The sequence below is a fragment of the Polypterus senegalus genome, chromosome 6 (assembly GCF_016835505.1).
Source record: "Polypterus senegalus isolate Bchr_013 chromosome 6, ASM1683550v1, whole genome shotgun sequence".
NCBI classification, from domain to species: domain Eukaryota; kingdom Metazoa; phylum Chordata; class Cladistia; order Polypteriformes; family Polypteridae; genus Polypterus; species Polypterus senegalus.
In genome coordinates, this window is record NC_053159.1 from 27,282,042 (window position 1) to 27,296,551 (window position 14,510).

At 40.8% G+C, this 14,510-nt stretch overlaps 1 protein-coding gene across 17 annotated transcripts in view; it reads right to left on the reverse strand.

Moving 5' to 3' along the window:
- The window catches only part of LOC120530902 (rap1 GTPase-activating protein 1-like), a 327,102-nt gene that overhangs the window by 30,189 nt on the left and 282,403 nt on the right, over positions 1–14,510 (reverse strand). For 13 of the 17 annotated variants that reach the window (XM_039755686.1, XM_039755687.1, XM_039755677.1 and 10 more), the window contains 3 exons: positions 8,395–8,535; positions 2,766–2,897; positions 1,369–1,446 (listed from right to left, as the gene is read on the reverse strand). In XM_039755686.1, coding sequence (XP_039611620.1) covers positions 1,369–1,446; positions 2,766–2,897; positions 8,395–8,535 — 351 coding nt within the window. The remainder of the gene's footprint in view (positions 1–1,368; positions 1,447–2,765; positions 2,898–8,394; positions 8,536–14,510) is intronic. The other 4 variants (XM_039755680.1, XM_039755678.1, XM_039755682.1 and 1 more) reach the window with 3 other exon arrangements.

Sequence of the window (14,510 nt, forward strand, 5' to 3'; positions counted from 1 at the left end):
GACAGGGAGACTGGTAAAAACTGAGGGAAAGACGAATGCACCCAAATACAGAGAAGGCCTTGAAGAAAACCTGCTCTAGAGTGCACATGGCCTCAGACTGGAGCAACAGTTCACCTTTCATCCCAAAAAGCATACAGCCAAGACAACACAGAAGTGGCTTTAGGACGAATCACTGACTGCCCTTGAGTGGCCCAGCAAAAGATCAGACATAAACTTCATAGAACATGTGTGACGAGAGCTGAAGATGCCGGTTTACAGGCACTTCCTGTCCAGTCTAAAGGAGCCTGAGAAGATCTTTCAAGAAGAGTGGAGTAAACTGCCTAACTCCAGTGTCAACCACCAAGGGGCGCACAGCTCCCCAAACACCTGACACAACAGACACAGAGTCCAAGTAGAGCACACAACACACGGTTGTTTCCCACCGTTTCAGCACAGTACCATCAAGCACCACATACACACAGTCCCTTTCTTCTTATTGTCTCTTCTCTTCTGCCTCAAGTCCACCCTCAACCTCCAGAGCTCTGGCTCTCCGAATAGAGTGAGGCAGCCCTTTTTATAGAACACATGGAAGTGCTCCAGGTGTTCTACAATCTCCTTCCGGCCGCACTTCCAGGTGGTCCGTTCACGGGGCCTGAGAGTGTTGAGGTTCCAGGCTCCAACCCCGTGGTACCACCGTCAGCCAGGCCCTCTGTCATCCAGTGCAAGCTCCGGTCCTTGGGTTATGAAGGCATCTGTCCCGGGGTCGGGTAAGAATTCCATCACACCAATTGTGCAAAACTTGTGGACACTTAGCCAGGAAGACTGGAAGTGGGAATCATAGCCAAAGGAGCTTCTACAAAGTAGTGATTTAATTGTCTGAATACTTAATATGAGTGAGAGATTTCAGCTCTTGATTTTAAATAAATTTGCAAACCTTTCTTAAAATGTGGTTTTACTTTGTCATTATGCGTTATTGAATTTAGGCTGATGGGCAAAGATGTCAGATTTATCCATTTAAAATTGAATCCACAATTCAATGAAGTGTGCAGAAAGCGAAGAGGTCTGAATGCTTTCTGAATCCACCGTACAGATACTTGCACACACGTGACGTTTATGCGCACACACCAACACACTAAGAAGCACTTTATATTTGTTGCGATGTCATCTACTGTGCTATTTCGCACACGCGTGTGTCGGTGATTTTCTTTTGATATATTGTACATCCGACTTGTAGACTTTGAGAGCTGTAGATGTTGCAAGCCTGGGTAAGTGAGCCCTCCCACCATGTTTTGTATGTACTCAGGTGCCAATTAGCTGGGCAGAAGTAGACATACTGTACATGTTGGACATGTTGAGCATGCAAAGAGAAGACAGAGTTTATACGTGAACCTCTTCTATGGTTCCTATCCCTATGGCGCTGCCACGACGTCCATATTTACTGGAATTTTTCCCTGGCACAAGCAATGACTGAGGCAGACAGGAGGCACAGAAGACAGGAGAAGAAGAGAGAGAAGAGAGACACCATGAGATTCATGCAGCAGGAAGCTCCTGATTAATTCATACTAAGAAAAAAAAAAGAAATACAATCATAAGCAGTAAAAGCACAGCAGAAAATCAGAAAAGGCATGAAATGAGGAAACGGAGGACAGCTCTGTTTGACAAGAGATTCTCAGGGACTAATGACAGCAGGATGGAATTACCCACCCCATCCCCCCAAACATCCAAACACACTAGAAATACTCACTTTTGAAAAAGAGGGGTGACTATGGAATGTCAAACCTATAGAGAATGCCATGCGCCAAGCATTCTGGAATAAGAACTGGGGGCATGAGGAAGAAAGTGCCAGCATTTGATTTTTTTAGGCAAGGGAAACTTGTTTGCCAATGGAGGGCCTGGCACTTGCGGCTGTCCCACTGTGTGTTCCTCTTAGTCTCCAAACTGCAGTCCAGCACTTGCCAGCGACAAAGGCTAAAGAGCTGTAGCTCCCCCCTCAGCACCTAGCAGGATGGCACTTTGAAATTTTCTAGACGGTTAGTGCCACAAAGTAGGGACAGGGTAACACCTCCAGCCTCTACATCTGACGTGTTTCTGTGCTGCAAATCTTAATACTGCTTATTCAGCAGATTGAGTGGATATGCTTTCCAGGCCCACCTTAATCCTTAAAATTGCATTCCTCATCTATAAGGAAGCTTAAAGCTTAGGTGTAAGTGGCACCTTCATGTCCACCTGACTGCTTTGTAATGTCAGTGAAGACAGTAAGACTCACAGGAGTGAACCCAACATGGCACAGAATGCACACAAATGAAACTTTTGCTTTTCCTTTCTTGCCAATTAAGTTTCTTCTCCCTTATTCGGTAAAGACAGAACCCAGGAACATTCTGGGATTCATTGACTATCTGATGACCATTCCAATGACTATTGAATTAAAGCAGGTAGCTAACATCAAAAGTGACAAACTCCCTGAGGTAGGGGTTTGAAGTATTTAATAGGCGTCTTACTTTCGGCATCACGGACAAAGGCTGAGTCAAATCAGAAGATTCAGAATGGTGGTGGGAGCAGAAAGGAAGTTGGAGGAGTTTCGGCTCTACTGTCTGGACTGTTGAAGCATTTGTCGGAACAAAAGCGGTGCCATACCCATGCCTCCCTGCTTGTCTGTCTTTTTATTTCGTTCCCTTCTACTCCTGTATGTCAAATGAGGCTCACTTGGGCTAGCACACTTCCTCCTGACCCCTAGCTCCTTTTAGAGACCAGCTGTTGCCTCTTTTAACACCAAAAGGGTTACTTACTATCCCAGGGGTTTTGGGGGTCTCTGGAGGATTGTGGGTAAAGCTCCCGCTGTGACTAGTAGAAACCGTGTTTTGCTTCTTGTTACTGAGGCCCATGGCGTCCATAGATTGGCTTCTACTGCGGATGACCCTCTACAGAGAGAGATGCAAAGAGAGGTTTAACCACAATACAACACTGTCACTCCCAAAGTTGGTGGGGTTGGGGAGGGGTTAGGGGGATCTGAAAACTTTTTGATTATCAGTGCAAGGGACAGGCAATGCAGAGCAGTGCTGGACTGCGGTTTGGAGCACACGGTCCTCATTTCAAACCCACAATTACCTCTTCTATACCAAGGAAAGAAAAGAAAGAACTGTCAGAGTGAAGCTAACAGTCTGAGGCTCATCATTGCATTCCTAAAGATTTGGACCATCCAGAGGTTTAGGAGCTTGGTATCCCCAACCCCTTCAAATATACAGCAAAATGTGCTGAGGACCTGTCCCTAGAGGAGGCCTTCCTGCTGGATTAGCTGAGAACTTGTACACTGTGCTGCACCTCTGAGAAACATTCTGTACACATTGGGGGGGAGACTTGTCTTGCTACAAACACCACCCATTTAATACTGCAGTAGTTAGCTGAAGTGGTGTTCTATAAATGCAGATCTGGCTAATGTTAAAGAGATCAATATGCCCACTTTCAATTATGACTGTCAGCACTGCTACAGGATTACCAAATTGTCAAGGCCAAATTATGTGATCCCCTTTATTAGCACTGACAAAGCCCCTCCCCGATGTGACATCACAACTCATTAATCAATAATCCCTGACATTACTTGACATCAGTAACCAGTATAGTGAACATAATACTGAACACAAGATATTCAAGAAACCATGGCTAGATGACACTGTTAATTAAAGTAATACTGCATTGACATCACTAATTTACAGCCATGTGAAAAAATAAGTACACCCCATGGAAACTGCTCACGTTTTCAACATATTTGAACAGGCAGACAAATGATATTCATGCAAACATGGTCTTTGCCTAAATGTTCAATGGCAAACTGTAGCCTTACTCCAATGTCTTTTTGGACAAGTCAGGTTTATGTAGTTTCTCTCTGATTAGATAGATAGATAGATAGATAGATAGATAGATAGATAGATAGATAGATAGATTAGGCACTATACAGTATGATAGATAGATAGATAGATAGATAGATTAGGCACTATACAGTATAATAGATAGATAGATAGATAGATAGATAGATAGATAGATAGATAGATAGATTAGGCACTATACAGTATGATAGATAGTTATGAAAGGCACTATATAATAGATAGATAGATATAGATAGATAGATAGACATGAAAGACACTATATAAAAATTGATAGATAGATATAGATAGATAGATAGATATGTAAGGCACTATATAATAGATAGATAGATAGATAGATAGATAGATAGATAGATAGATAGACAGACATGAAAGGCACTATATAACAGATATGGTTAAATGGTCAAATGGTTAGCTCTTGGGCTGAATTTGCTGGGCAGGCCAGTTCTGGACAAATTATCTGTCATTTACAATCAACAACACTTGCAGATGATATTCTTCAACAGAGTGGAATGATTGGTTTTAAATAATCCAGGGATCTTTCTAAATCCTTTGCCAGACTCGTAGGCATGCACAACCTTCTATCCGAGGGTCTTAGAAAGCTCTTTTTGATCTTGACATGATGACCCAACACATGTTAGTAGTAAGAGGACACCAGACTCTGAATAACTGTGGTTTAAATAAGACCAGGCCCACCTGCATATTTCGTAAGGAGGGTATACTCTTTTGCACTAATGTAGGACAGCTGATTCTAATTTGATGGTTTTGAAGTGGTGATACATGTAGGGGAGCACTTACTTTTTCTGCCTGACAAATCTGTAATTTTATTCATTTAGATTATGAGAATGAATACACCGTGCCATTTTTGAGCATCGTTTGTTCAAGTGTACTAACTTTACCTGAAGGCACTGCATGAAGATCTCACATTTGTCAAGAATTTCTACAGGGTGTACTCACTTCTTCATATGACTGTATATGAATGAAACCCCACCTTAAGTGAAACCATTAAACTTTATTAAAAAGTCAACTCTATGAATAACATAACTAATTCACATTCCTGTTGCTAGCAGGTGATGTCATCCACACTCTCTCCCTGAACAATAAGCTTAATCAGTACAGAAACACCTCTCATTTATTAGGCAACTCACGGATCATTATTAAAAATGTTCCACTATGGAATGACATCCCTAATTACCTAAAGAAACTAATGTAGTGTAGTCCTTTAAATGATATGTCTAATTAGTACTAACGAAGCCCTTCCTTAAGCGAGTGAGTGAATTACTGAAAAAAGTCCCTCTGTTGAATGGGAGAATTAATTAGCATTATCCTTAAAGGAATATCAACACTAAGTGTGGTCTTCTAATACCAGTCCTTGAATAACAACACTATTGATGCTGGCGTTGTCTGTTGGGGCCAGACATGATTCTCGGAATAAAGTAGCTAAGCCTAAGAGGTTCTTTTTAAAAATCCACCCCTTATTTCCCCCAGTCCATGCAGTGGTAAATATTTGTAGTACAATTAGAAACACAAGCAAAGGCAACGTTGTGATGAGCAGCAAAATGTATTGACTTTGTTAAGGCAACATTAATAGTAATGTTTCAAAAAATGTTCGGCTCATTATTGTGGTCTGTATTCATACTGGCATGGCATGTTTAACAGTCATTTTCTCTCCCTTTAGCTATTCGTTGCAAACGTAGACCAGGAATGAAGCTACAGAGGCGGTGGTCCACAGTTCTGCAGGTTTCAGAATCGTTTTGGGTTTAATAACCATTGAAACCTGCACCCCCTGTGGCTTTTCATTATCAATAGTATAAGGTGAGCTCCTTTCACCTCCTTTTAACTGCAGGTGACGGCATACCATTTACCTCAAATGCATATTGCAGAGTTTATATTTTTGCAGACATACAGTATCTGCCAATTCATTCAACTGTATTTATTCTCAGTGTATTGCCATAACTGTCAGCGACGGAGGCCATGTATAACTGGCATCGGAATACATCGATGATTTCAAATGCCAAACCGGCAATCTGCTTTCCAGAATATTTTTTCTTTTGCAGAAGGTTATGTTTACTTTAACATAATTAATGTGTTTTGTATACAAATTTGCATGTTAAATGGGGTGTTTTTGGGAGACTTTCAGCCACAGATGTTTGGATGATGTTCACATGACCACCGTTGCTCTTTGCTGCTTTACGTTGCATTGGAATGGTTGGATTGGTTTACAAAGCTCACACTCAGTGAAACATTTAATGTTCCCACCCACATTTAAGTCAGATTCATTTGTGGTTATCTATATATTATAGATCTAGCCCAGCAAGACTAATACTAGAGAAGCCCTGACGAATCCATGGTGAAAAGATCCGTGGAATTATGTCACTAATTAGTATCACTCCTCCAAGTGTGGTTCTCTGAAACCTCTTCCTAAATTCCATCAATACTTAATGCAAAATAAGTGAGATTATTTACTAAAAAGTCAATGGAATGACTTCACCAATCAGTGAAGCCGATGTCACACTACGTAACGTCTAGTGGTTGGGTATGTCAGACTCAAGGTGTTCAGTTGCTTATCTCATCACTGGACCATATCAGTTCACACGGCTGGAAATCGCTGGGCATGTCACATTTAGTAACTGTCTGATGACCCTCCAGAACAGTCATGCTCACCCCTTTTTGTGACAGCCAAAAATGTGCTGCCTGACAGAGTCAGTCCTGTATGAATGCTTTCCAGTTACAACGAGCTCAGTTGCAATCTCTGCCCATTTTTTTTTTGTGTATTTATTCTGTCAGGGATCCGAGAGACTGTGTTTGTGGAGGGATGGAGAATTAGGGCGGGTGGGGAGTCACGTGATCGTCTCCCCTCCCATTCACGTCATTTCATTCACTTCATTTTACTCCGAGCTGAGCTCCGCAGCTGACGCGGTCTTACCGTTCTTTTTCCTTAGTGTTTAGTCCTCTCTCCTTTACTGATTTATATAAAGGAGAGTTGGGATCCAAGAGACTGTGTTTGTGTGTTTGTGGAGGGATGGAGAGTTAAGGCGGGTGGGGAAGTCACATGATCGTCTCCCCTCCCATTCACCTCATTTCATTCACTTCATTTCGCTCCGAGTTGAGCTCCGCAGCTGACGCGGTCTTGCTGTTCTTTTTCCTTAGTGTTTAGTCCTCTCTCCTTTACTGATTTACTGTTTACTAGACGCAGTACTTACTGAATAGTATTTTTTCCTTTAGTGTTTCTTAGTGTTTAGTAGGCGCGGTGTGCATCTGTTCCTGGCGTTGTTGCGGTTTACTGTTACTTTCTACTTCGTTTTTGTACTTTAGTGTTTAGTAGACTTTTACTTTATTGAAATGTTGTATATAAAGAAGCTCTATAAGTCGCACATAGATACATAATTATTCCAACTACAGCGACTGCAGCGAAGCGCACGTGGTCTGCTAGTGGTACATAAAACACGAGACATCAGACAGACAAGCTTCTTATCTGTTTGTGAGGTCCAAAACACCCGTGTTCTTTATTTCATGCCACTACAGTCTATGCATTGTACTTCCAAGTGAGCGTTCATTGGTTGTCAGCTCTCACATCGGCTCACATGCACAGAGACCACCCAAGTCAAAATCAAAACATTTTGTTGGCGTGAGTTGTGGTCCGACTGGAGTGAGTTACTGAGCATGTCAGGCTATGCGACTGGCTTTACGGGAGTGCAAGGCCAACTGCCTCATATGTAAACAAAGGCTATGACCGAAAATCACTGGAAAAGTTGTGTAATGTGACATGATCTTTGCATCACTAATTAGCAGTTATTTCAAAAATGTGTAGCTCTGCAAAATCTCTCACTAAAGGACACCACTATTTAGTACTAAAAAGTCTCTCCTTAATTGAGAGCACAATTTATTTCTAAAAAAATCCCTCTTGTAATGAGTATCATCTCTGTAATGAGTAGCATTATTGATACGTTCTGCCCTATAATGTCACCCAGTAAACTAACAACAATAATATAAACTAAAGAGACCCAAATTAGTGTTTATGGAAAGTCTGTCAATGGAATGATGCCACTATTAATCCCCCTAGAATGATGTTACTGATTAAGAACCCCCTCCTTGAGTGAAATCACTACACTTTACTAAAATCACATCCTATTTAACGGTGTTACTATTAAGTTTTATTCCTCTAAGTGGCATTACCAATAGATTAGTTGTTTTACAAATGGCACAGCTAATCTGTACTAATCTAACCACTGCTGATCATTCTTAAAAATGAGGTGACATCACCAAATGGCACCAGTTCTGTGAGGAACATGACTAACAAGAGTAGCCCTCTAAAGTCTTTCCAGGAAATATTATCAATAATTGATCAACAGAAACCAAAATTCCAATTGACATTAAACACCCATCCCATAGGCAACATTTTTAATAAGCAGAGTTCCCGAAACCTGAACTTAAGGGCAAGAACTAACATTCGAGAAGGACTTATACATGCTGGTTACTTTACGTTGGATTTGTATCTTAGCTGACCACCACCATTTTATATTTTACAAAATGTTACCTTGAATGATTCAAAAAAGCCCCCTCCCCCTCCTGCACCGTTCTCCATCTTGTCATCTTCTCCACCCATTCCCATCATCGACTGGCTGTTGATGTGCAGCTCCTCATAGAGTGTCTCAAGCAGGGCAGTACGGGTACGCTCCTAGAACAGGAAGAGTTTGAAAATGTAAACAGCACCTTTGGTTTGAAAAGTGAAATGTATGAAACAACTGAACTGTCTGCAGTGAAGTCCAGCTCAAATTTCTGCTAAAGAAATGCGAGCTTCACAGACTCCATGAACACAAGATCTGCTGAAATGTAATCATCTCCTCTGACCCTGTTTCATGACCCCAAAGTGACAGTTAATCATCACATCTGACCCAGTTGCATGGCCCAAAAACAGGGCTAACCACAACTGTAATCCGATTTAGAACCGAAGACCACCACCACCTCTGTAAAGGCAATGACACATCATAGTGTACTTCACTTTCACTTACAGACTGAACAGAAATTTGCCACTAAGTTACATTCACTATTATACATTGCCAGTAAAAAAGAGAAAGCTCTGCCTTCTTTTGGCTAATAGAATCCATCAGTCTATAGCCCTTTCCATATCTCCATTCCATTTTGGGTTTATCTTACCTGCAATCCATTTACTCCAAAACAGATGGGTAGGAAGAGAGTGAAGGTAAGCAGGGCTAACAAAGAATAAGTGCTACTAATAAAATGTAATAACTAATCGAATCAACATGCTAAACATACAATTATAGTACTGTTGTGGTGTGAAATTTTCTAATCAAGTCGATAAACATTTTGTTTCTTTATTATAAAAGAAAATCTTGAGACAAGACAGGATTATTGCCATTAGATTTTTTCAAGTCCCGCGAGACAAGACTATTGCCAAGAGATTTTTTCAAGTCCCGCCCTCCTCTCAACCATTTATGGTTAACGGCCCACGCCCACGGTCCTCTCACCTCTCATTCGTGTGAATGTTTCTGTCAGACACAGTTCCTGCGCTCTCAGCTCTTATAAAATTTTTACGTTTTCCTCACTTTAAGTTCCCAATAAAAGAAGACTTATTATGTCCAAATCTTATTGAAGAATTTCATCCCGAAGGGTTATCAATGGAAGAAATGAGTACACGGACAATCCTAGCACAGAGAAACTATGAAGTCAAACGAATTAACGCAAAAATTGGCGATCGGTTACACGGCAAATTGGTTAAATGCGTATCAATAGACTATGCTGAAACAGTTGGTGGTGATGGTGCGGAAGATGAAAACCTCAACTTACAATACCGTTAACACTGTATGGTCTTCGACCAGCCAAATTACTGTTGAAAGAAGGATGTATCATAATGTTATGGCGTAATTTATGTCTGAGCGATGGGCTATGCAATAGGACAAGATTAGTTGTATTCAAAATTGGTCGAACAATTCTGACAAATAAAATTTTAACAGTCGACATGAAAGGTAATGTAGTACATCTTCAGGGGATAACATTAGACACCAAAGTAGATCTTGATATGCCATTCGTATTAAAACGTTTACAGCTTCCCATTAGAATAGCTTTTGTTATGACAATTAACAAATCACAGGGACAAACATTCAAAAAACTCGCTTTATTTATTAGAGAGAAAGAAACGATATTCACCCACGTACAGTTATATATGTTGCGTTGTCACGATGTAACTCCAAACATGGAATCAAAATTCAATGCGATATTGATAAAAAGTTAATTCCAAATATTGTTTTAACCGAAGTTTTACAGTAAAAGTGTAAGTTTAAAAAGTATTTGCGTGTTAATTTCAAAGCCAAACAGAGCGAAAACATATAATGCAACGATTACCTCTAACACAACACTATTACTATTTTTTACTATGGTTAATTACTCGTTGTAATGTAAAATAGTTTTATTATGCATATGTAACAAGTCCTATTATAATAACAATCTGTTTAAATTGTACATCCACTTCCCCATACGTGAGTGGTAGAACCACAAAATGGCTAGTGTGTAGCGCCCGCCCGGGCTTGGTGAGTGAAGCGAACAGGGGGCAAAGCTACTATTTCTTTATTTGGAAGTTAGACAAAGTAATGTAATATCAGTGTTTCTTTGGTGAGAAGCTTTCATGTAGAAAGACCCCCCTAAATCTTTGGACTGACTGCAGAATTTTAAGACAAGGTTGGGGTAAATGCCCAAAACCAGTCTGGCAAGTGATTCTCTACAGGACATTCTCTCTTAATCAATTGCCAAGAGGAAGCCGAACTGCCTCTGGCTGGCAAGCTTCACTCAACAAATGGGTTTTGGGGGCAGGTGTGAAAATAAGCCAATAACTGAGGGATGTGTCAGACCAGAATTCTATTGGTCTAAAGTTGGCTGTTTGGGTTTGAATCAGAGGCCATTGTGTACCATGATGCAATATTGGCTGTAGGATTTGAACAGAGAATGTATAAATCAAATGCTTTACCCCTTCACTTTTGTCTCACACCATCACCATGAAGGAGCATCTCTCACACCATTGCCTTGAAAAGGACAACACAATGAAGAGCACAGCTCAGCAGCCATATTGAGACAGGCATGCAGCCTGTCCTGAAGAAAGCCAGAAATGATGTCTCAACTAGAGACATTTTGAGTAACTAACAACTCTGTGTGCTGCCAGAAACTACACATCAGCATTTATGAGGTTGTATGGCTGCCAATATTCAAATGTACTTTGCTTAGTTATTATTTTATGAATATCTATACTAATAAAAGGCAAAGCCCTCACTGACTGACTGACTGACTGACTGACTCACTGACTCACTCATTCACTCACTGACTCATCACTAATTCTCCAAATTCCCGTGTAGGTAGAAGGCTGAAATTTGGCAGGCTTATTCCTTACAGCTTACTTACAAAAGTTAAGCATTTCATGTTTCAGGTTTCATTTCGAAATTCTACACGTAACGGTCATAACGGTCGATAACAGTCGACAACGTCCGCCATGTTGAACTTTCTTATTTATGGCCCCATCTTCACGAAATCTGGTAGGCGGCTTCCCTGCGCTAACCGAAACCGATGTACGTACTTATTTCGATGGTATGGCGCCACTGTCAGCCGCCATATTGAACTTTCCAAGTCACTAATTTTCCAACTTCCCGTGTAGGTAGAAGGCTGACCCCATCTTCACGAAATTTGGTAGGTGGCTTCCCTGTGCTAACCAAAACCGATGTACGTACTTATTTTGTTTGGTATGACGCCACTGTCGGCTGCCATATTGAATTTTCTAACGTCACTAATTCTTCAACTTCCCATGTAGGTAGAAGGCTGAAATTTGCAGGCTCATTCCTTACAGCTTACTTACAAAAGTTAAGCATGTTTCATTTCAAAATTCTACACGTAACGGTCATAACGGTCAACAACGTCCGCCATGTTGAACTTTCTTATTCATGGCCCCATCTTCACGAAATTTGGTAGGCGGCCTCCCTGCGCTAACCGAAACCAATGTACGTACTTATTTTGGTGGTATAGCGCCACTGTCAGCCGCCATATTGAACTTTCCAACGTCACTAATTCTCCAACTTCCCGTGTAGGTAGAAGGCTGAAATTTGGCAGGCTCATTCCTCACAGCTTACTTACAAAAGTTAAGCACGTTTCATTTCGAAATTCTATGCATAACGGTCATAACGGTTGACAACGTTCGCCATGTTGAACTTTCTTATTTATGGCCCCATCTTCACGAAATTTGGTAGGTGGCTTCCCTGCGCTAACCAAAACCAATGTACGTACTTATTTCAGTGGTATGATGCCACTGTCGGCCGCCATATTGAACTTTTCAATGGTCTTTGTTACTTATGGGCCCATCTTCAAGAAATTTGGTACGTGGGTTCCCAACGCTAACTGAATCCTACTTACGTACATATATACGTCCATAGCCTGCAGCTCAGTCACCGTGTAAGGCAGCGTTGGGTCCCCCATCCCAACGCCTCCCACGTTGTTGGCTGCCTGCCTATATAAGGCCGTCCGTCGCTCCAGTCTCTACATTCCCTTCCTTGCTTCGCCACGGGATTCACGTCTCCCTGCTGATAACTACAGCCTTTTTATTTAATTCACGGCTTCTCTGCTGTTTTATTGTTCATTTATTACGATTCTAGTTATTGTGTAGGTATTTTAGACTTACTTTACATTGTTCAGGTACCCATTTACTTTATCATTCCAACCGTACCCCCATTAACATGTCTATCGAGGTGATCACCATCGATCAAAGAACTGTCACTTACCGAGTGGTTTCCATGCCCGGAGATGGCACCTACCTTTTCCATTCTCTTTGTTACATATTGAACGGCCATATCAGGCTCACTCTTGATATCCGGAGGAACATTGTGTCTTATGTATTGAATGACTGGGACAGGTTCAAGGTGTGGACTGATGACGGTACAGGAGATAATTATACTACACAGGAGCACTAGAAGAGTGAAATGTTTAAGCCCTTCACTTATGCATCTGCATGTGAGTTGAAGGCTGCCGCTGAATTGTTCGGTTGTCGCTTTCAAGTGTACCGAAATGGCCAAATATTTTACACCTTTGGACAACCGCCAATGCCTCTTAAACATCTTAGATTCAGAGGTGACGATTTCAGTAGTGAACACTTTGATGTTTATGAATGTTTAAACTCTCAAAAGCTGGATGTGAAGTTAAATCGGTTGTATGCTTACAACGCTTGACAGATGCCGAATGTCACTTCAACACAAGTTCTGCAAATACTGTCGTAATTAAAACAAACCATGAAACTCAAACCAATTACGACAGCAGCAATCCAAGCTGTGAGATTTGAAACAAGATTACTGTTCACATGGCCAACTGTAGCTTGCATGCTCAAGAGTAAGCTCAGCACACAGCTTGGTCATATTACAACCGGAGGGCCGAACTCACAATGTGGTATACAAAGAGAACCTTAACAAATAATTATTGGTATATTTTCCCTCAGTTTAAAAAGGTTTAATTTTCTTCTTAATAAAAATTTTAACGCAGTACTTCGCCGCTGCAAAGCGCGGGTATTTTGCTAGTCTTGATATATAATACACTACCGTGGCTGTTCATTTGTCTGTCCAGGAATTTAAATCACCTGTAGCTTGCAAACCGTTTGACCCATTGACCTAAAATTTGGTGCATATATACTACATGACTTCTACTGTCCGCTTTCGGGGTGATGATTTTTATTCCTCTTTTTATTTCTATTTTATTTTATTGTACAATCAACTCTCAGTGCAGACAGCAGGATAGCTGTGCAGCATGTGCATACAGGTGCTGTTCTTATCCCTACTACCTTTTCTGTCACTTCCGTTATCTCTTCATATCTTAAATCATTCTTGAGGCAGATTGAAAAATGAAGGAAAACTTACTAAGTAATTGCAAAACAAAAACCGAATCAGTTTTAATGTGAAAAGATGCCGACAAAAGAAGAGAAGAAGCGGGCCATTAGGGTGGAGAAAAAAAGAGCTAATCAGGAAGCAGCAAACGCATCAACCTCTGAGCAAATGAATGGTAAACGTACAGAGAAAGAGGATGAAAATTAGGAATGCTCAAGTCAAGTATATTTCACTGCCGTTACTGGTTATCAATAATAAATTATTTAAAGTTGTAACCAAACTCCTGCTTGTCTTTTACTATACCTAATTGCCTGAGGTTACAGATGTAGAAAGGAAGGTGGGGCGAAGTTATATACTACACTACCTTATAAACAGTGCTAAGTCTATGGGATTTTAGGCATTCTGACAAAGGCTACACAATAAAGAATACAAAAGGGGAAAGTAGAATCATACAGAACTCTAGCAAGACAAAACATGTACTAAACACAGATAAAAACCAGAAGTGTGCATACAATAAGCATAAATGCAATGCACAGGATGAAAGCGCACTGACTAAAGCATGAGGCGGCAAATGCACGCAGAGACAAATGCATGTAACTAATGGGCAGATTTTTCTATTTTGGGCAGATGATGTAGAGAAAAGCAAAGGAATCTCTTGCACAGAAAAACGTTATCAGATTTAAGTTTTGTGCCTTGTGATGACATTCACACTGATATGGAAGAAATACTGATAAACATAAAGCATGTTATCTCACTAAAAGAAACGAGGAATGTGATTTTATGTTGTGTA